General features: G+C 37.0%; 1 protein-coding gene across 1 annotated transcript in view; it reads left to right on the top strand.

Annotated features, from left to right (window-relative positions):
- Positions 1-23,368, top strand: part of SEMA3E (semaphorin 3E) — a 70,886-nt gene that overhangs the window by 991 nt on the left and 46,527 nt on the right. Inside the window, 2 exon segments of the mRNA XM_075144393.1 lie at positions 9,584-9,643; positions 14,436-14,555. Coding sequence (XP_075000494.1) covers positions 9,584-9,643; positions 14,436-14,555 — 180 coding nt within the window.

Genomic DNA, 23,368 nt, shown 5'->3' on the forward strand with positions numbered 1-23,368 from the left:
AATGAAAAAGTGAGTAAATAAAGCTCCTCTGGAGAAGTATGATTTTGTTGATTTTTATACTGCACTGACCATTGTTGTTTCAAATACTTTTCTTTCTGCCTCCTTGTTGTAAGTGAACATCAGTATCCTCATGCCAACACTCAACTTTACCATAAGCAACCTTGCTTATCTCCAAGTGTAATTAGCATGTTTCTCTACTGTGAACAGATATAATATGCTTTATCCTTTTTATAAACAGTTTGGGAAAGGCAATTCTAGATATGGCAAAATGGATATACTCAGGGAGATCATTTGAGAATTTATCTACATTAAAATTTTTTTTTTTTTTTAAACTCCTCAGAGAGCAACGTTACTTACTGAGCTTTGCTCCTCCACAGTGAGATATGAGTTATCTCCTTTTCCATTTGATAAATATTATTAATATCCTGTGACAAGATATTAGAACTCATGGATATGAAAACATCTAGGAAGCTGTTTTTTCTATAAAATAAGCTCTTTTTCCCCTCTCTTCTTCCCCTTTGGCAGTAATTCTGCATGAGGAAAGATGACAGGATAGAGCATTTTATGCTTCTGTCCAACCACCATTGTCCCATCTGGACACACTCTTGAAGTTCTTTGCTCTCCTTCTTGTTGTTTTTAGATGGAAGATCAGCCATTTATTCTGAAACCATACTCTCTATCTTGAGACTTGTGTGCAGAGTATGACAAATTAATGGAAGCTCTTCTTGCCTGCTTGCCTGCTTTTATTATATGCAAAAGATGAGAAACTGGAATAAATGGAGCTTGACCTAGCATGTTTAGAAACATGACCTCACTGGGACTTAGCTGCCTTGAATACAAATGTCATGATCCTTTTCTCTTTTCCCAGTGTTCACTCAGTGCAGATCTCATTCAGCGATAGCTAGGGAAAACTTGATTGTCCCATAGCACTATCAGAAAAAGTGTGGAATGAGACATTTCTGTTATACGAGAGCTTAATTATGGAAATACATTGGGGAAAGTTCCTGGAACTGAGAGACTGGTTGATTTATTATTACCAAAGTTCTTCATTAATCTGCCTTTAACTCTGTGGTGGTTAGCCTTTGACCTTTTCTTTCAGACTGAAGACTTTAGCTTAATTAATCTAAAACACCAGTTATAACCAAGTGAAAGTATAAGAGTGGGGGCAAGTTCCTGGGTTTTATTCTCTGTCTGGTAACCAGGATGAGTCACTAGCTGCGAAAGAGATGTTTCATAAAGTTGGTAGCTTTGGGGCAGATTCACATAGATCTTTTTCATCTTCTATGTCCTCGAAAACAGTTTATCTGTTTTAATTCATTGCCATCCCTTTTTCCACAATTTGGAATATGAATATGCTCTCTAAAATCCAAAGTAAAACCCATTCCTAATTAGAGATGTATCCCTTCTGCTGTAAAATGGTCCCGTTCTAGCAAGCATATTAGAAGACCCCCAAATAAAAACAACAAAATGCTTAGTGGACATAAAATGCTTTTGCATTGAGACCTATTGACTGCCAAAGTAATCCAGCATTTCCAGAAAACTTAATTTGTGATGCGTATGAGGTATGCATCCTATAAATCTGCATTTAATAGACTACATTTCTCCTTAAGGTTCAATTCTCTTCAGCTTTCAAATACAAAGCAGCACTCTGAAGGGTAGATTGTAGCTTTTTCACATAAGCTATTAGCTGTTTGTGTATATATCTACCAATGTTATGTTAAGCATATATTTTCTTGACCACTTTTCATATTCAGTAAAGAAAAGATACATACAAAACAGGAAGAAAACTACTACTGTCATTCTTGCATTGGTTAGAAAATCCAGAGATTTGGGTTGAGCTCTCAACTGTGGCAGACACTTTCCATGTCATCTTGGACATCTTGGACAGTCTCACTTCTCCATTGGTCAAATTATATTTCTTTTGCCTCCTTTGCATTTTTTGTACCCTTTGTATCTCTCCTTTCATATAATACACACAGAAATTTTCTTGCTTAGAGTATTTAACATATCTTACCATAAGTTTTTGAAACAAAGTTACTCACGTGCTTTGGTTTCTGTATGAAGAATGCCCTAACACGAACAGTAGCAGGAATGAGGGAGATTATGAAATGTGGATATCAATATTTACAGAGAATTAAAGCCATACAAGTACTTGAAACCTTGTGTAAAGCCAAGGTTTTGGAGGCATCCTCCATGTGACCTTTGCTTTCCCTAAGATCTCATTCCCTTTGACACCACCTTTGGAATCAAACTTTATGCATATTTGGGATTTGATCCAAGGTCTTCAAGGCTTGTAATGATTTAACACACTGATAGAGAACTTTCTTTGATATCTGGTGCCAAATTTATTTTTAAAAGTGTTTCGGTTCATTGTAATTGGTGTCAGAGCAGATCTTTGTTGACAGCAAACTTGAATCAATGCCAATAGTTCACCACAACTGATCTAACAGCTCATAGAGAAGGATGACCTTTGGTTCTACTTTTCGTCTCCTGTTGGAGTGAAAATAAACTGCACTTCCTATTTGTTCACAAACTCTTACAGATACTCTTTCTTCCTAGCTTCTGCTTCAAAGGACTTATGAAGGTCTTGATCTGAAAAGAAGCCTTCCTACTTCTGTAAATAGGCTTGTGCAGGCAGATTTCACTGTGCTGTTTCTGATCTAGTATGAGATAGCTCCAGATCAGGACTGATATCTCTGCTGTAATAAACTATAGAGCCCTCATAATATATCCTGCCTCTAGTGAAGCTAGTTATGTTTCCACACCAGAGCTGGCTGAACGTAAGTCTGCAAGAGTGGGGCTTGCTTGTCTCTCCTTTGAAAACCATATAGGAATGGGCCCCTCACTACAAGAAGGACATGGAGGTGCTGGAGCATGTCCAGAGAAGGGCAACAAAGCTGGTGAAGGGCCTGGAGCACAAGTCTTATGAGGAGCGGCTGAGGGAACTGGGGTTGTTTAGTCTGGAGAAGAGGAGGCTGAGGGGAGACCTCATTGCGCTCTACAACTACCCGAAAGGAGGTTGTAGCGAGGTGGGGGTTGGTCTCTTCTCCCAAGTAACTAGTGATAGGACAAGAGGAAATGGCCTCAAGTTGCACCAAGGGAGGTTTAGATTGGACATTAGGAGAAATTTCTTTACTGAAAGAGTGGTCAGGCCTTGGAACAGGCTGCCCAGGGAAGTGGTTGAGTCCCCATCTCTGGAAGTATTTAAAAGACGTATAGATGAGGCCCTTAGGGACATGGTGTAGTGGGTATGGTGGTGTTGGGTTGATGGTTGGACTTGGTGATCTTAGAGGTCTTTTCCAACCTTAATGATTCTATTATTCTATGATTCTATATTCAAACTGAAATAAGAAGCACACAATTTAGCAGTCCATTCAATTATACATTGGAATTACGTTCCAAGAGGCAAGGTGGTTATGTATTTGTTCATACATATATATAATATCCAGTCATAACCAGATATTTTTGCAGAATTTGCGCTTCAGCCAAACACAAGTTATGTGTTAATTAAGCACTATTTATTGACTTAAACCAGGGATGGGGTAGTTGAATTGCTTAATTGCTCTGTCATATACTAGAGTTCAGACTAGCTCACACAGTAGTCTATTTTGGCCTGAAGTGCTATAAAGCTCATATAATTTCTTGAAATTAGTTTTCATTAGACATGCCATCCTGGTTTTTGAGGCTATTGACTGAATAGGGAAGCTGTTTGGAGACACTAATTAACATTCCAGCTCAAATGAAGGTTTTCCCCTATCCGAATTCGCTCAGTAGCTGTTGTCTGTACTGCCTTATAATTCCATTTTTTCCCATGAGGAGTATATTTAAAAGTAGCTTTTCCTGTCTTTTAAATACAGCTAAAATTACATTATCCAGGTCTCAAGGATGATAACATCACGGTGCAAGATGAGAAAACATCACTAAACAAGCAATTTAAAAATTTACTTCACAGTAACCTGCAGGGGTGAAAAGTTTTGAAAAACTATGTCCAAGCCAATAATTATGTTAAGCAGACAGCCCAGTGAAATGTGTGTTAGTGTGATGTTATTCCAGTCTAGATGCACAGGAAAATTTCCCAACACTGGTTATTGACAGCTTGCCAAAAGATTGTAATCCTGGCAAAGAATCAGTTCAAAGTTAAAGCTGGTAGTTGTCATAACTTTAAAGCATAAAGGTCAGGAAAAATAATATGTGGCAGGTTAAAGGCTACCATTACAACTGATTAATATCTGGATTTCCATGCAGTGCAAACACATCTTATGTTATGCTAGTTAAGTAAAACAGCAATAATTACACAAATATTATTAAGAACAGTAAGTACACCTTGGTAAAATATTACTACCTTGAGCCACTTACTATAGATTTCTTTGCAAATCATCACAACAGACCGAGCAGGTCTTCTCAGTTGTTTTAACTGAGCTAAGAAATCCTCATGAAGATTTCAAGATTAAAAACAATAATTTTTTTTTTTTTTACGTTTTACAGAACTTTTTTCGCTATACACATTTTTGTCTACTGTGCTTAAACCCGAGATGCATGCAAAATCAAATTTTGGAATTTGATATGATAGCAAAATCTGATATGCTGAGATGTTTTTAGTCTCTAGTCTAAAATAATCTTGAAGAGATTAAAAACTTAATGCTCATTTATGTTAAAACTCATAAGCCTTGTAAGAGTTATGAGTCTTACAAAATAATTTCTGGATAAAAAAGCTTCTTCAGGAGGATCATATGTGTTACTCAAGTCATAATTCAGAGCCATCTACTTCAGGCAACTAACATGGGCTTGCCTTAGAGGTAGGTAATTTGTTATGAGCATCTAAGATAGATTCTTACACCTCTGCACAACCTGTGGAAAATGTACAGAGATGTCTGCCTTTCTTACTCCTTCTGTTAGGCACCTTTTGCTAAGATAAGCCATTATAAGTATCTCAATAGGAAATACACATATGGCTGAACAAACACAGAACCAGGGCTTCGTTTGGAGAAGGATTTGTGCAGGAGTCACTTTGGAAAGCAGATACCTAGCAGCAATGTTAGATACAGGGACAGAGGGTTACACATTAGCTGTTTGATTAGAGCAACTCGACCAGGAAGAAAAACCCTTCATCTCCTCTGCAAGAGGTTTGTGCACACATCCCCTGCTTCTCATTAGATAATGGAACAGATCCTCCCCGAAGATACGTCGAAACATATGGAAGACAGGGAGATGATTAGAGACAGCCAACACGGCTTCACTAAGGACAAATCGTGCCTGAATAACCTAGTGGCTTTCTATGATGAAATGACTCCATCAGTGGACAAGGGAATAGCTACAGATGTCATCTACCTAGACTTCTGTAAGGCCTATGATTCTTACCTCTAAATTGGAGAGATATGGATTTGATGGAATGTGCTGGTTTTGGCTGGGATAGAGTTAATTTTCCTCATAGTAGCTAGTATGGGACTATGTTTTGGATTTGTGCTGAAAGCAGTGTTGATAACACAGGGATGTTTTAGTTACTGCTGAGCAGGGCTTACACAGAGTCAAGGCCTTTTCTGCTTCTCACCCCACCCCACCAGCGAGTAGGCTGGGGGTGCACAAGAAGTTGGGAGGGGACACAGCTGGGAGGGCTGACCCCAGCTGGCAATGGGGTATTCCATACCATATGGCATCATGCTCAACATGTAAAGCTGGGGGAAGAAGAAGGAAGCAGGGAACGTTCGGAGTGATGGCGTTTGTCTTCCCAAGTAACCGTTACGCATGATGGAGCCCTGCTTTCCTGGAGATGGCTGAACATCTGCCTGCCCAAAATTTTTTGGTTTGCTTTGCTTGCATGCGCAGCTTTTGCTTTACCTGTTAAACGGCCTTTATCTCAACCCAGGAGTTTTCTCATTTTTAATCTTCTGATTCTCTCCCCATCCTGCTGCATGGGTGGTGAGCGAGCGGCTGCGTGGGGCTTAGTTGCTGGCTAAGCAACATGGATGGACTATTACACGGATAAGGAATTGGCTGGATGGCCACATCCAAAGAGATACAGTCAATGGTTCAACATCCAAGTGGAAATCAGTAATGAGTTGTGCCCCTTATAGGTCTGTACTGGGACAAATACTATTAATATCTTCATCATCAACATTGGGATTGAGTGCACTCCCAGCAAGTTTGTGGATGACACCAAGCTGAGTGGTGCAGTTGATACACATGAGGGAAGGGATGCCATCCAGAGGGACCTTGACAAGCTTGAGGAGTGGGCCCATGCAAACCTCATGAAGTTCAACAAGGCCAAGTGCAAGGTCCCGCACCTGGGTTGGGGCAGTTCCCAGCATCAGTACAGACAGGGGGATGAATGGATTGAGACCAGTCCTGCAAAGATGGATTTGGGGATATTGGTGATAAAAAATTAGACACGAGCCAGCATTGTACGCTTGCAGCCCAGAAAGATAATTGTATCCTGGGTGCATCAAAAGAAGCATGGCCAGCAGGTCAAGGGAGGTGATTCTGCCCCTCTACTCTGCTCTCGTGAGACCCCACCTGGAGTACTGCATCCAGCTCTGGGGTCCTCAGCACAAGAAAGACATGGACCTGTTAGACCAGGTCAGAGGAGGGCCATGAAAATGACCAGAGGTCTGGAACACCTCTCCTATGAAGAAAGGCTGAGAGAGTTGGTGTTCAGCCTTGAGAAGAGAAGGCTCTGGGGAGACCTTATTGCGGCCTTTCAATTTGTAAAGGGGGCTTATAAGAAAGGCAGAGACTTTTTACCAGGGCTTACAGTGACAGGACTAAAGACAAAGGTTTTAAACTGAAAGAGAATAGATTTAGATTAAATATAAAGAAGAAATTTTTTACGAAGAGGCTGGTGGGACAGTGGGACAGGTTACCCAGAGAAGTTTTGGCTGCCCCACCATTGGAAGTGTTCAAGGTCAGGCTGGACAGGACTTTGAGCAACCTGATCTAGTGAAAGATTTCCCTGCCTATGGCAGGGCATTGGACTAGATGATCTCTAAAGGTCCCTTCCAAGCCAAACCATTCCATGATTCTATGATTCATTCCATGATTCTATACTAAGGACTAAATTCTTGTTGCTTACACTGAAGCTGCTTTTCAACATTCCAGACAAAGCGGGGGCATTGGGTTACCTCTTTGGCTTTTTTCTCTTAATTCTGTGTATGTATTTAATTCAGTATGCCTTAAGTGGAAAATGTGCATATAAAGTATTTTCAATAGCACTGGGACTAAGTATCAAAATAAAAAATAATCACCTGCGCAGAGTGTATTTAATATTAGGTTACAGAGTCAAATGTTTTATTCCTTCTGTGGTTTCTCTGTTCCTAACAGCCACCTACACCTGATATGGGCATTTAGCCTACTAGCCCCCATTTTAGCCTACTAGTTAGAACATTTCTTTGGGAAGTGGAAGCTGTGACTTCAAGATTTTAGGCTCAGGAGATCCTAGAGTTCATATCTCCTAACTTCTAGGCTTTGGTTGCCTATTCAATCCTTGAGCAGTGAGTAAAGTAAATGACTGTGGACCCTGAGTTTTGCACTGAATGAACCAGGAATGATCTGACCAGGGCAGCTGGATGAGTGCCCTCATGGGAGTTCAGCAGAGTTCAGGTACCTCCCCAGACTACACAGCAGCAATACAGAGCCTAGATGAGAGTTACTTCTAATCATACATAGATGACTATAAGATCATGTGACTGAAAACAAATGTTCTGATTAATTTTATGTTCCTTGCAGTATTTACATGGCATCTGAACATAGGTAGTCTGATTCGGGCACTGAAACCTAAACAATGACAGGCTGCTGAAGTTGACAAGAATAACACATAGCTGACCTCTTGCTTTTAAGCACTAGGCCCCCAGGGTTTATAATTTATCCCTACTTTTCTTGTAATTTACTTTTCTTATAATTTATCCCCACATTTTCTTGGGTTAGAATTAATTCAAGAAAACTAAGTTAATTCAATTACAAAAAAAAAGGAAGAAAAAAAGCCTAGCAGAAGAAGGACTTAATTTTAAAATGTTTTGCAGATAGAATAATAATTTGTGATTGGACTATTGACAAAAATGTCTTAATGATGACATCCATTTTTTGATACTTATTTGGTTTCAGCCAAGCCTGATATCACTGAATTGAACATGTTTTTGTTTTTACTTTTAAAAGTTCTAAGAAATGAAGTAATCATTCCAGTCTGCTCAGTCGCTGTTTAACATTGTTTTCATCCAAGCAAATCATGCATCTGGAATGAAACATAAATTTTATACAGTAGGTAACTGAAAAAAATCTCGCTTATGTAATTTGGCTTCACTTATAGTAATTGACTGTGAAGAGCTGATCCTACTCCCATGAGGTTAATTGCTGACCCTCATTAACTTCACTGTAAACCATTTTCTTTCCTAAGTGTCACTTAAAGCAGGAAATCAGTAGTTCAAAATTAATATTCTATGTTGAAAGTCACTGACAATTTAGCAGAGACGTTTCTACTGAATTTATGTAGAATGTTCAATACATTAACTTCTTTTAAATTCTGTTGGCTAGCACTAAGTTTGCTGAGTTACCCTCGTGCAAAACTGTTATATTTCAACAAAAATATTTCTTACCTTATTGTAAACTTTTATAGATAGATATTTATAAACATATAGATATTTATAAATACATAAACATAGATATTTAAAAATAAAACTGGCATATTTTATTTGAAAACTGTTCAGATGATAACAGAAAGATTAAACTTTATAACATACAATTAAAATTACATATACAGTATGATGAGTCAAGTATAAAGACAAGTGCAAAGTTCTGCACCTAGGAAAACGTAACCAAAGAGCCCAGTACAGACTAGGATCTATGCGGCTGGGAGCAGCCTTGCTGAAAGGGAGCTGGGGGTCCTGGTGGACAACAAGCTGAACATGAGTCAGCAGCACACTGCTGCAGCAAGGAAGGTAAATTGGATCCTAGGATGCATCCACTGGGGCATTACTAGCAGAGATAGAGACACCATCATCCCACTCTACTCAGTGCTTGTCAGGCTTCACCTGGAGTACTGTGTCCAGTTCTGGTCCCCACAATTCAAGAAGGATGTAGACAAACTGGAGAGGGTCCAAAGGAGGACCACAATGATGATCAAAGGGCTAAAGAACCTGCCCTAGGAGGAAAGACTGCAGGAGTTAGGTCTTTTCTCCCTGGGGAAGAGAAGGCTCAGGGGGAACTCATCACAGTATTCCAGTACTTAAAGAGGACAGAGGCTCTCTCTTCACAAGTAGCCACATGGAGAAGACAAGGGACAGTGGGTACAAGCTGCACCAGGAGATAATAAAATTTTTTACAGTGAGAACAATCAATCACTGAAACAACCTCCCCAGGGACGTGGTGGAGTTTCCATCACTGGAGGTTTTAAAGATGTGATAATCTCATCTAGGCTCCCTTTCTCAAGAAAGGTTGGACCAGATGATCTTTCAAGGTCCCTTCCAACCAGGGCTGTTCTATGATTCTATAATTCTGTTCTATGAGTCTTTCACATGAAAAGTAGTGGAAAAGCTGGATTGACATGATCAGACTGCCAACTGAATGATTTTCTATGTTTGTTTTTCTTTTTCCTCAGATCCATTGGTCTAGTACACCTCTGCAGGCAGAAGAATGCATAATTAAAGGAAGAGATGCTGTAAGTATCATTAATTACAAATCAAATATACTTTAATTATACTAGTGGCTGGTCCAAAACAAAGATTCAGGCATCCCTAAACTTCAGAGAGATCAAAGCACAGATATAATTCTAAGTGTTGCAGCTTAAAAACGTATGATTACTGTGAACACACTGAATTATTAGTTTAATTGCTTCTCAAACCAGCTCATAAACAGGCAATGAACACTTTTGATCATCTGAACTTTCTCCTAATTCTTTTTCTGGTATATCAAAAAGCGTACCTTAATAATTCTCCTTTCCCATTTCTGTTTCCCTTTCTTTTCATATACATAGGATACGTTTTCTGTTCAAACTTTTTTGCATTCTAATTTATCTTTAAAATTCACATTCTCTAGAATATTTTCAAAAAAGCAGTTAAATTATTAGTAATTATAAAATACACTCTAAATTGCTTTGCCCTATAGGTTCTATGGTATATTAATAAAAATACTCTGTTTTAATGAGCCCCAAAACTGTTCTGTTCTTGTGATCCAGTGCTTTGACTGTAATCAGTTCCCGGTGAAAGACCTGAAAGCTCACTGACATACAGCAGCTGATATCATTGGCACCACAGGATGAAAGTTCTTCTGGATGGGAGCTCTCTCTAATTTTCCAGTGCACCAAGCTCATTATCTGCACCTCATAAACACACAGCAAGTACAACACCTAATAAATCCCACAGCTGAGAGAGCTCACACTGTACCAAAGGATTTGAAAATGATGATAGTTTTACAGCAACAGTGACAGGAACGTAGGACATAGAAGGGTGGATGCACTGTTTTCCCACACAAACACAGCAAACAGGCAGCCTTGATGATAACCACAACATATTCCCAGTGAAGATTAGGAAGTTATAAAGATTCCTGCTGAAGTACAAGCATGAGAACTGTCCACATCAAGGGAATTGGTGAACCAGGTTGGAAAATAATAATAATAAAAAAACCCAACATGATACTTTACTCCTTACACTCACCTGGCCTAGAACGGATCCTTTTTGAGGTATCTTAAAAGTTCATTGCATTTTTCTGGATGCTTTTGTACCCTTGAGAATTTCAGATGGCTTTGGCTGAAAATGGTGGTTTTCTACATTATCCAAACTTCGTTGTCATATTAAATGAATCCAAAACCTAAATTCTTTGGAATTTATTTAATACTACCTCTCAGCATAGGCTGTTATTACAGTTAAAGCTCTGTAAACTTTCCTTCACCACTACATGATGGGATTTATTTTCTGATACTTTGGCAATATTCTTTGGGTTAAATAAATACAGAAATAGGTACGGTTTTTCCAATGTAATGTAAAGGTATCCCCCTCACACTCATGAGATTCCCTAAAATTCAAAATCTTTTACAATCCGTTCTGTTATTATAAGTCTTTAAATTTGCACTGTAATGAATGTGATCATTTAAAGAACTTCATATGTTTCCCACATCTCTCTATACTGTGAAAGTCAGGTGTGTCTATTTTTTAAAAGAAAATCACAGAATTTTTAAGACTCCAGAACTGGAGTCTTTAAGAAAAAGATGTTAAAATTGTAAAAGCTGGAAATATTGTAATATCAAACAATAGCAAACAATATTCTAATTCTCACATGAGACTTAATTATATGTGGGACTATGTGAATGAGTAAGACTAATTAATTCCAGCGAAACCTTAGTAATTTTCATTAACATGCTCAGTATTCAGTAAGCTAATTTGTTCAACCTGAAAGGAAAGTAAATTAGAATAAAAAAATTTCTTATTACTTTTCTTTTCACCTTCATTTTTTGTAGCCATAAACCAATATTGGCTTAATGGCATTATGTCTTAAAATCAACCCTTTGCCATTTCTAAGTTCTGAATGTTATTTTTCACACTGTAAAGTCTCAGAAAAAAATTACTCATCAGTGTTCTTTCAAACCTTTTTGCTTATTTCTATGCTGTTTCTTTCTTTATTTTCATTTGCAAAAGATCTGTTACTCGGTGTATAATTAATATTTAATATAACTGAAAATGTTGTAATAAGTATCTCAGTGTTGAGGTACTTCACATGTTCTCTGCTACCTCTTTCTATATAACTGAACAGGCTACTTTTGCAAGTTCTTACTTTAAAGGTTATCAGTTCATCTTGTAGCAGTAAAACTGCAAGTATTGTAGTCATAAACACAGTTTCAGAGAGCTTGTAACAGACTTAATAAGACAGTTAGAAAAGCCTTGTTTTAACAATACGTGCATCATCTTAAACTCAGGTCACACTTTTCTGATATGGATCAAGCCAAAGAAAAAATCCTTCTGCTCTCATCCAGTGTGCCAAGAAACACACCTGTTGGCCTGTGGTATGAGAGCTTTTGATCCTTTCAATTATTTTATCAGAATTGGAAATCATTCAGATACAGAAATCAAATTCTGTAGTGATGACTAACTCCTTCACACTGAGAAGTTTCAGATGAATAAAATTCCACAGATCTATTAATATGTCTGCGGAGCTTCCTAAAGAAAACCACAACATTAAATTAATTAATATAGGAGGAATAAAACTTATTTTAATGTTCCCTTGGCTGATACATCTCTTCCTTGTTACGTGTACAGGATATTATTAGAGGGGTCAGCAGCAATGCCTAGTTGCCTGACACTTCCCAGAATAGCACCTTTTTTCATTTGTTTATAAATGATAAATCTAGCCATTTAGAATGACTTTTTTCTATATTTGGTATCTGCCTCATCCTGTTTTTTTCTGCAGAAAATTTCAAGCATTTCTATGAAAGTGCACAGGAGAAAAAATGTGTAATTTTCGCCCATTTAAAAAAAATCCTTAGATCTCTCTTCCTCCATGGTGTTTTTGAGATAAAGATCAAGAACCGCAGACATATGTGGATATAAAAGCAAACCATGGAGTAAAGACCAGACCACCACTGACAGAGAACAGAGGGGATAAGTCAGGAAGGTCATACCTGGAGGGGACGAAGAATGATGAACAGCATCAGTGCCCAGTAAAGCATGTATTTAAAAACCACAAAGCATCATAAAATCCCTATGTATTACCATTCTGCTACCACCAGTTAGCAAATGTTTGTGAAATGCACATGCAAAGTGGGCACCTCTGTCTTTGGGCACTAATCCATGTATAGAGGATCACATCCTACTAATCGCAACTCATTCTTCTCTGAATTTGTCTGACAATTCAAGTAGCAGTTTTTCTTCAGTGGGTCTAAAAATTTTGTCTAGGTGAGAGACCATGCGGATGCCATATGAAGGAAGACCTTTTTTATTTTTAGTTTCCTTTTTAAAAAAGTAATAAATTAGTTAAAATTCCAAAAGTTAAATATTGCGAGCTTGATTTGCCCTTTGCATATACATAATATTTAATTACACAACAGGTTACCTGCCTGTGTAGGTTACCTGCTTCTTTCAACTAGCATGATATATCTTCAAGATGAATGGTTACGGAGAATCAGGTAGCAAAGGAGAATTTTTCCTTATGATCCTTATTTATTTGTTGGAGCAGTTGGAAGACTTACACTGCATGACACAAGGGTTTGAAGAAAGATGGTTTCTTAGTTTTGAACCCAATGTGGATTTGCAAGAGCTGAAATCTGCCCATGGCCCTGCTGCAGACTCATCCTCTGTGACATTAAGTTCTTGAAGATGCTCAATAAGACCCAGGATTGTTCTCGTATAAATATAGCAGTCTGAAAACTAGAGTAGTCATCAGTGAAGGACAGCAAATTTTCAAAAAGGAAATTCCTCCACTCTGTTTTACACATTCATTTTGGTATAGAATTAATTGCCTTTTGGAGATGTCTGGCTTTTTTCATTGACTATTGAAAAAGCCTAGGAGAATAGCATAAATTACATGTTTAAACTTTAGAATAGCTAAAGTTAGCTAAGATTAATCTCATTATAATTGTCTCCCTAAACTTGGTGTGACTGTCTTAAAACCCAGGGTCTGAGTTGCAGAAATGTTGAACAATGAATGGAAATTAACAGAAATTTGGCTCCAAACATAGAAATTATTGCAAAATGTTAAATACTCTGTAAAACCAAGTCCCAGGAGTCCCAAAATCAATGGATACTTTTATCTCACTATCTCCATTTCTAATTTAGCCCAGGAAGGATAATGATCCCACATCTCAAAGGGATGTTTGAAAGTTTTTTAATTGTAATATTTATGAAGCTGCAAATACACTAATGAGTCCCAGAGTATTGCCCTGGGGGAAATGAATAATTTCTTCTTCAAAGGAGGGTTTGAACAGTGGCAACAGATAAAGCATGAGGCTATATAATGTAAAAAAATATTGATTAGCAATCAATTACCCAATAAATTAATGCTGCAGTGGTCTTATGGAGAAAAATGTAAGGAAAAAGTGTTATTTTTCTTGAGATAAAGTTTATTTAACTTGAGAGAGAAGCCATTTACTGACTATTCACATCTCATATTCTGAGTAATCTCTAATGCATCTAATAATACTTAGTAAAACAAATATTTAGATTTGCAGAATATCTCTGCAAAGAAACACAAAAGTGTGTTTTATAACTTAATAACTCCTAACTGGTTAAACACCTAAAATAAGTCATGATAAATCAGTGCTCTAAACTTGTCAAAAATGTCCATCCATGAATTTGGTGGCACTGAGGTACTAGCATAAAGTGGGAGAACTAAGATGTTATATTTAACAGAATAGAAAGTTTCAATATGCAGAATATCACCTAAGGGCACCTGAGATATTAAAAAAAAAAAAACTTTTTAAAAAATGTTAGTATTTCCCTATGTTTATTTTTTATGTAAACCAGGATGAATGTGCAAATTACATCCGTGTCCTTCACCGATACAACAGAACGCATCTTCTGGCTTGTGGAACAGGAGCTTTCGATCCACTCTGTACTTTTATTAGAGCTGGACATCCATCAGAGGTAAGAAATTTGTTTTACAGTAGTGAGTCTTTTGGTTTGGATTCCAGAAAAGCTTCTATGGTTAAAAATAAATATTTAAATTCAAGTGCTCAGATTTCTTATACAAACCATACAAGAGATATTTTCGCTGATGAAATGTAATGCTGGTCTAAAATTTAGTTTGTGACTAGAGGAACTCTCTAATGATCGAAAGTATATTTTGGAGAATTCTGCAAAGAACTCAAAGTCATTTTCATCTTAGAATTTTATTACTAGATAAGCAGATATAGCAATTCTTACAAAAAATATTAAATATTTTGGGGGTTTTAGATAAATCTGTTTTTTTTTTTTAATGAGGTTATACACCATATGAAAAAATACATATTAGTTTGATGGGACATGGAATACCATAGTAATTTTTTGTTAAATTCAGCTTCTTCGTGTTGATCATATCCAGCAAGTGTGTGTTAGCTCCTTAATGACACGTATAGCTGAGTGAAATAGTACTTCAGAGAAGATCATTAAGTGCAGCATATAATCAATTTTATCAACATATTTTCTATACAAAAAGAGAAATTGTCTGGATTTTTCAGAAATCTGGATCCTTTCTGTCTCAGTTATATTAGATCAGGGTTAAAGGATCAGCAGAAGTACCAATCTCTCATTTTAAATTAGTGTATAAGCCTTCCTAGGCATTCAACTTAATCCTGATTATATGCAACCTATGTGTTGCTACATGGAGGCCAAAATGCTGACTGGTTGATCCTGCTTACATCCTGCTTCTTTGCATCCTTGTTTCATGGCACTCCCACCGCCAGTCTGAAAAGCGTATGTAGTTTATTAATATATTTTGAAATTCCTGACATAAAAAAGCCTTCTTGAAGGGCTGAATTTCTAAACTGTTATCAGATTGAATTTGTGGACAAGTTATAAATTACATTTCTACATCTGGACCTTGGAAGTCCAGACTTTAGTGAAAATTAGACACTCAAAGTTATCCCTTATCATATACTTAGTAATGCTGAAGAAATAATTTATTCAATTACAAGGTAAAACAGCTGGTAAGGGATCCCACTGTTTATCTGAGCTGCCCTGCCGTCAGAGGAGGATTTCACTAAGCTGCTAGAGAGGCACATGTGATGACCGCTTTAGGAATCTGACCAGGGATTCTTGGTCACACAGTTTGTGAGGTGGGACTTAATAGATGGAGGTCATCTGTAGCCCAAAGGTAAGATTGGCTTTTACTGGCAAATGTCAGGAAGAGATGCTGGACAATGGTCTTGCTTAGTTGGCTCATATTTAGTGATGTCTCCTGGTAAAGCTGAGCACTTGTCATGGAGCTGATGCTAAAGAACCATCCAAGAGAATTCTTGCTTCCCCTACAGCCAGGAGTGGGATTTTCAAGCTGATTGCAATTACATGAGTCCACACTGGAAGCAGGTTCATTTTTCTGGATATTATTTATAAAATAATACAGAGTGAACCATAAAGACCAACCTTTCTTATGACCATGAGAAAAAAATAAAGCTTCAAAATAGATAAAATCACAAGAGTTTTCCTTTCCATTTCTAGATACTTCAGAATATTTGCCAAAAACTTTAAGCTACGTTATAAATAGTCAGTTGATGTGTGTATATATATGTATAGAAAAGAAAACACGAAAGCATTGTGTTTAATGTTTTATGCAGCAAGAACTTGGATAAATTGGAAAAAAGTCTCCTATATCCTAGAAAATTAAAGCTAAATTTTGAATTATCTTTTTTCTCAGTTATTCCACATCAGAATTACTTAGTTTATCATTTTATTAGTAATGTGTTTCCCCTAATTCTTTTTCTCACAAATTTCATCTTAAGCTCTCCTAACCAAATTGGTTTATTCTGTCTCTTACATCACTTTAATTGTTGTACTCCACATTTAACTGATAGTTTTGTCCCTAATGATTTAAAGCAGCTACAATTCACACTTGTCCCATACCTACAGTATTGTTTATTGGTCTATTGGTCAAAAAAACAGGAAAACAGAGAACAGGGGCTGGAGCTGATTTAAAATAAGCACTTGGCTCAAATAAATATTAATTGCAGATATAGAGTTTTGTAAAGTGTACTCATATAAATCAATTAATTTATTTCCTTTAGTAAAAATTTTTGAATAAGCTTTTCTGAGTAAAGATGCATCCCTTTGACAAACCAAACTAAAACCACATCAGCAGAAACAATCTCCAAGGATCCAATCCATGCTGTGCACCTCCAACTGCTGTTAAAATCAGAAACATCTTAGAAGTTAAGACCCCAGCACAGCACTTACATTTGAAGTTATTTGAATTGCAGAAACACGCTGTCTTCTAAGGAGGAACTAAATAATACGCAATTTTAAAATAAGGCAACTTTGCATGTCTTCTTTGCTCCTCTCATGAACCTCCTGTCAGGCTTCCTGGTACAGTTTAAAGGAAGCAATGTCTGTATATTTAGGAACATTATTTAAGAAAGCATAAGCAACAGGCTAATAAAAATAGAAACCAAACAAACAAAAAATGAGAAACAAGACTCATATATAAGAATGTGTGGCCCATGATCCTCCTGTTATGTATCACTGTCCTTCCTTCCCTGCTTTTTGTTTATTATTCTCCCTTGTTAAACTGAAGTTCTAAAATTTTACCCACACTGAAGTCATGGGAAAATTACCATTTTTCTGTTTGCGTAGACCAACAGGAAATATGTTTGCTACGCTAATAAGTAGCTATATTAGTTTCCGTTATCTGAAAAGCTGACCATCAGGATTAAAAAAGACAGGTGCCATGTGTATGGTAGGTTAAAAATAACACATGGTATGTGATTGAGTGGGCAAATTGTAATCTTGCTTTCTTTGACCGATAAGGACATTGTGCAACTGCAGGAAGTGAAGGGACAAGATCCTTCCTCTGAAAATTGCAGTTCAGTCTCTGCTCTCTCTTTGGTCAGAGTCTCCTGATCCTATGACTTCTGATTACTGTCTCCCCATTTCTCCCACCTCAGCTCTCTTGCCTCTGTCTCACTGACTGACTGTCATAGAAAGGAGAGTAACAAACGAAACAGTCTTAAAAATATAATTATACTATTCCATTTCTAAACAGGAACCAAAACACCTTTCTTAAAAAACTAGTAAAACTCAGACTTTTTCTTTGAAGGGTAAATCCTGGTTTATAATATGCAGTTATACGCAGTTAAATGCAGTTCATAATATGCAGCTGGCTGAAAGGAACATTTTTTAGATATTGTTCATATTTTTTATTAAATATATATTGAACTTCAATTTAAGTAAAATTTAACTAAGTAGCACAAGGTGTATTTGGGGCTGATATACATTTGACCAATGACACTTTGCAGACATGTTGAGCTATAAAGGGTGGAAGGTAAAAAGGGAGCCCTTATAGCAGCCTTCTATGTATCTAGATACCTAGCTAAGACAGCATATGAAGCTAGATCCACTCTTCCGTACAGAACTATGAATCAGCAGTATCAACATAGAGGAAATATTTGCTCAGTGGTCAGGGACCTTAACCATAAGTTTCAGTAGTGCTTCCTGAGCTGATGGCAAAGGGAAGATGTGACCCTCTCAGTAAAAACTGCAGGGTTCTTAAATTACAAACTGTATATAAATACAAGTTAGAGATGTAGGCATTTAAGAACATGATAAAATATCAGGACTATTTTTTCTACAACCTTATCTCTCGCAATTTAGTGAGCAGGCCAAAGAGAAACAATCTGGTGGAACAAAATATCCATCTGAGGCTCTTGTTCTTGGTGCTCACTAGTGCCATGTTACAAGACACTATTTCATTGATGACTTGCAATAGAAGTTTACATAAAGCAATCGATTTCTGAATGAAGAAATGAAGCATTACAGTTCTTCCTTTAAACAGTGAGAATATCCCAAAGCCATGATCATGATCATAATCATGCTGTATGACATCCTGATCTAGTATTTAACATGTATTTGTGAGGTGCAATCCAGCTTATGAAAAGGAGCATTTTGCCTCCTGTATAAAGCCTTACATTCTTATGCAACTACAAATTCATACTTTCTTATCAAAAACAGGTTTGAGCTGTGTCTTGCAGAACACTGAGCTCTTGTCAACAAATAGTGAAGCCAAAAGGAGATTTTTGTCTCCAAAAATAGGCAGAATTTATTGCCTTACTGGCAGATCATTACTCATTGGAACTTACTGAAAATCAGAACCTTTAAGTTCCTCAAAAAACACAGTAAAATGTCCATTCCCCTAACCAGTCTCTCTAGAAAATATTAATCTAGCTTACTATGTAGAAATGTCATGATACTATTTATTTTGTCTTAATATAAATAATTATATTTGAATATGTTGATCATATAAAACAGCAAGCAATAAATATTGGATTTATTGAATTCTACCTCAAACTTTTGTTTTACCACCAGAGTCTGACCAAATATATTTTTCTAAATCAAATTATTTATAAATTTTGATACACTATATATTCACTTGCAAGATTGAATATATAATGATTTAACGCAGTCATTTTATTGTAATATTGGTTTAATTGATATTGCTTTGGAATTCCAGGCTGTTCACTTTAGTAAAGCTGTTGCCAGATATTACCTTTCTAAAAAGATACAATTATAGTCACTGACAGCAACATGTGGCTTTTTTTTTTTCTCTCTTTCTAATTACTTTGACTCTGATGAATGTTGCTTTCCCAAATTTAAACATTTCAGCAAATCACCCAACGTTTTTCTGCTATTCAGAAATAAATTACAAATTAGGAAAAATAAGAGGGCTGACTTTGCAGGCAGAACAACTATTGGTGCTTGCAAAAGAGCATATTACAAAATCTTGTCCAAAAAAACATAAGCAAGTTAATTGCCAGCCAGTAAGTGAGTTCATTATCACTGACTTCATTAAATGCTTCCAAATGTCAAAAATCTATGCAGGTCAGAAAAGGTTCGGTTCCTCCAGTTTCTATTTGTTTATCATCCAGAAATGAAAGAGAGTTCATTTCATTAAAATCAACATTTTTTTTCTGAAGAAAGGAAGAGTAAGAGACCCTCCACTCCAAATTTCCCATGATTAATTGAATATGCAGCCTTCCCATGTGCTCTGTGAGAAAAAATCTGAGATAAATCTTCAAACCAAATATAGAAGATGAAGAAAAGTGGAAAAAAAAAAAAAATTACTGCTTCCATTCTCACCAAATTGACATTTGTCACTCCTGTTGTCATTGATGCCAACAAGGGTCGGGGTGAGGGGGAAGCGTCTGCATCCAGTCTCTTCCTTTTGCATTTATATAAACTTTTGAGTTTTGGTAGTAGTAGGTGAGTACTGGAAGAAGTGATTTCTGTCTCAGTCTATGTTTTTCCACATCTAGCTTCTAGTAAAACAGTTCTCCACTACTGTTCTGTATAGCTCAAATATAAATCAAATGAGCTACCTGCAGTCAGGCAATAATTTTATCTTAATGAGTTATCTATTCAGCAGAGCAACAGGTTTTAGGGTTGCTCCAGAGGCCTTCCAATGATCCAAACTGCCTTATTAGCTAACTCATAAAGCACTTTTAAAAGTTCCAGATGGGAGTTCCACCAAATATGGCTAAAGAGAGAGCTCTGCTTCCATAGGACCTGCAAAATGAGTGGAAATTCCAAAAGAAAAAAATGTTCAGAAATAAAATCCTAAGTTTTTGCAAACTATATGATGACAAGATAGAGCTGATTCCTGGAGAGGAAGGTATCTCTGTATGACAAATCCTGTTGAGGGAATGAAAATTGTGGGAAGATTTTTTCTTCCAGAACATGCTGTAAATTTTTAGTATGTATATTGAGCTGGCAGAGTGCTATTTTCAATGCCTCATCTAGGTCTATAAACTTCCTACAGCTGTATTTCTCCACCTCAAAAGGCTGATGGACTAAGTCACCCTTTCCACAAAATGCACTGGTGGTTTCTGGGAGTCTCTCTAGGTGCTCCTAATCTGATGTATTCTTTATTATGCTATTTCCTCTTCAGTTAGCCAGGTGAGATTCTGCTTATCGGGGAACAACAGCTCTAAAGTCTAAGTCTTTAAGGCCTGTTAGAAAGGAATTGCCCTTAGTGAAGCAGCAGGTATATTTGTTTGCTTGGAGGACAGTTCAGCCAAGTTGGAATTTCTTCTTCTAATTCATTGGATGTGGGAAGGAGAACTTATTTTTCTACATATTCTGTGATTCAAAGCAAAACCAGGTTAAGGTTCAACTGTGCAATAAGCTTTCCCTTTGTCTCTCTATCCCAAACGAATGTGGGCAACGTGAGCTCCTCAGCTCTTGCTTTAACAAGTTGAAGCGAATTGACATGGAAGTTAAGAGAGAATGTTCCAGTCATATCTCAGTTTAATTTTTACATGACATAATTTTTCTGCTCTTGAGCAGCATTTGGTAATGTCATCATTCTTTCAGCTTTGTTAAGAAACAAAACGGTATACATATTTATATCTATTATTTTAGGATATTGTTTCTGACATATTTTTATAATCAAAACAAACAATGATCTGCCCAGTTACTCCCTCTCCATGTTTTTTCCTATTACCTCATCTCCGCTCTCAGTTTGCAGAGGATTAAGGAGGAGGAACATCTGGTTTCACTGACCAAACAGAAGTGGGTGTTGGTCAGTCCTTCATTAGATAGAATGTGTGACAAATTCCTGCCCTGAAAATGTTTGCTCAGAGACACAGTGTCCTTCTGCGTGGATAAAAAGCCACCAGTGAATGCCAGTGAAATCCACTAAATCTTAGCAGGTTTTTCAACTCACTCTCTTTATGGAATTGAATCTGCAATCCTAAATACTACAAAATTGCTTATTTATTGCAGTCCTCTGCATCTATAGTTCATGTGAAACTAGTCATTAAGCTATGTGATGTTTAAACCAATATCAGGTGTTCCTATATATGCCAAGTAAGCAACACAATGTCATAGAATTTTTTACCACAGGGTTTCACTACATCAGCTAGTCTGAATGCCCACATCACAGGCTGTCAAATTGCACCAAAACCTCCAAAAGCCCCAAATTTCAGTTACGTTAAAGCATTTCAGGTTTTGGAAGTTTAAATATGCATACATTTCAAGAGAGATTAAAATTGTACCTAAACGCATAACAGGCAGGAAATTAATTAGGTGAACATTACCCCTATACAACAAAGGTGCTGTGCTGCAAAAGGGAAAAAGAAAAAGCTGAAGACCCCATCAACCCTATCCTGAAGAAGTATTTCTTACTGAACCCATGGCTTATCTATGTACTCCTAGGAAAATGAGAAAATGCTAGCCAAGCAACACATGAAAAAGATTTTCTGCACCAGCTCAAATAACAACCCAACCTCTGCAACTGGCTAATCTCTGAACCTTCCAAAAAAAAGACAAACATCCTCTTGTGAAAAAGTTCCTTCCAAACCAATGCATACGGTTATGTGAGAAATTAAAGTCTTGACTATAATAATTACCTTAATGAACAGCTGTATATGTGAAGCTCAGTAAGGATAATGAAGAAAGGACAACCCTGTCCTTCCCATGTTTTTCTAGGAAAGGGATAATGGGTATTGCATAAATAGAAACAAAGGCCAGAAGGGACCATCAGAACATTTTATGTGGTCAGTCACACACTGCATGGGTAATTTCTCCCAGGTATTGAATTAAAACTTTTTCAGCTTTCGGTATTGTCATTTCACAGAATCCAGATAATGGTAAATCCACTATTACTCTGGTAAGCTGTCCTAATATTTAATTACATTTAATGTTAGGAAATAGCCACTTAGTCAAGGTTAAATTTACCTAACTTCAACTTCCTGTCAAAGTTGAAAAGTATCCCACTATCTTTGCCACATCTTTTCCATATGTAAGTACCTATGCACAAAGATCAAGCCACCTCTTCACTTTTTTTTGATAAGATGAATAAATATAGCTCTTTAAACCTCCTATCACAAGGATTCCTCAGTCATATTTGTGTCCTTCCTGTGACCTCTCTGCAGTATTTTCACATGTTCTGGAAGTGCGGACACTAGAACCAGACATGCTATTCGATGGTGTGTATACAGGCAAGGTCACTACCCTACCTCTGCTTGAGATCCCTCTTTTCACAGACTCAAGTGCTGAGTTCTTGGCAGAGTGTCACAATGAGAAATCTCTTTTTAGCATTGTGCACTTGACCCAAAGTTCTTCTCTGGAGCCCAGAGTTATCCCATTTTACACACTTAGTTGAGGCATCTAATTAGCAGTCTCATACGACAAAGTCAGTGAAGAGATTTCTGGAGATGCCCGTCACTGTCAGCTGTAACAAGGCACCTGGTATGTCAAAGATCCTAAATGAGGCACCTCAGTCTAATACATGAAAGCAGTCTGAACAAGGATCTGAACCTCCACCTTCTAGGGCATTCTGATGTACTTCAGATATAAACTGTGCTCCCTATCCCCAGATAGACCACTTTGGACATGGTTGCATTAAAATCTATTTTGTTAACTTCTGACCTTTAACTCGGTATTGGGAGCATTCCATAACCTGAACACACCCAGAGCTCTCATTAACCTTTTCTTTTCATTATTTATGCCCCCCCCAGTCTTTCAGTAAACTTTAATAGGAAAGAAATCATAGGATTGTTTAAATCACTGCTAAATTGAAAAATCTTCTTTCTATCAAGAACAATTTAGGGAAACCTTCAGTAAAGGAGGATTCATCGATGCATACCTAATAAAAACTATACTTTGATTTATGTTGGCAGTTTATATTTCTTTATAATTCTACAATGCACATTGTTTCATCAAATAGCTATGTACTAAGTGAAATGCCCTGGAGAAAGCCAAGTATTCTGTAT

The sequence above is a fragment of the Calonectris borealis genome, chromosome 1 (genome assembly GCF_964195595.1).
Source record: "Calonectris borealis chromosome 1, bCalBor7.hap1.2, whole genome shotgun sequence".
NCBI classification, from domain to species: Eukaryota; Metazoa; Chordata; class Aves; order Procellariiformes; family Procellariidae; genus Calonectris; species Calonectris borealis.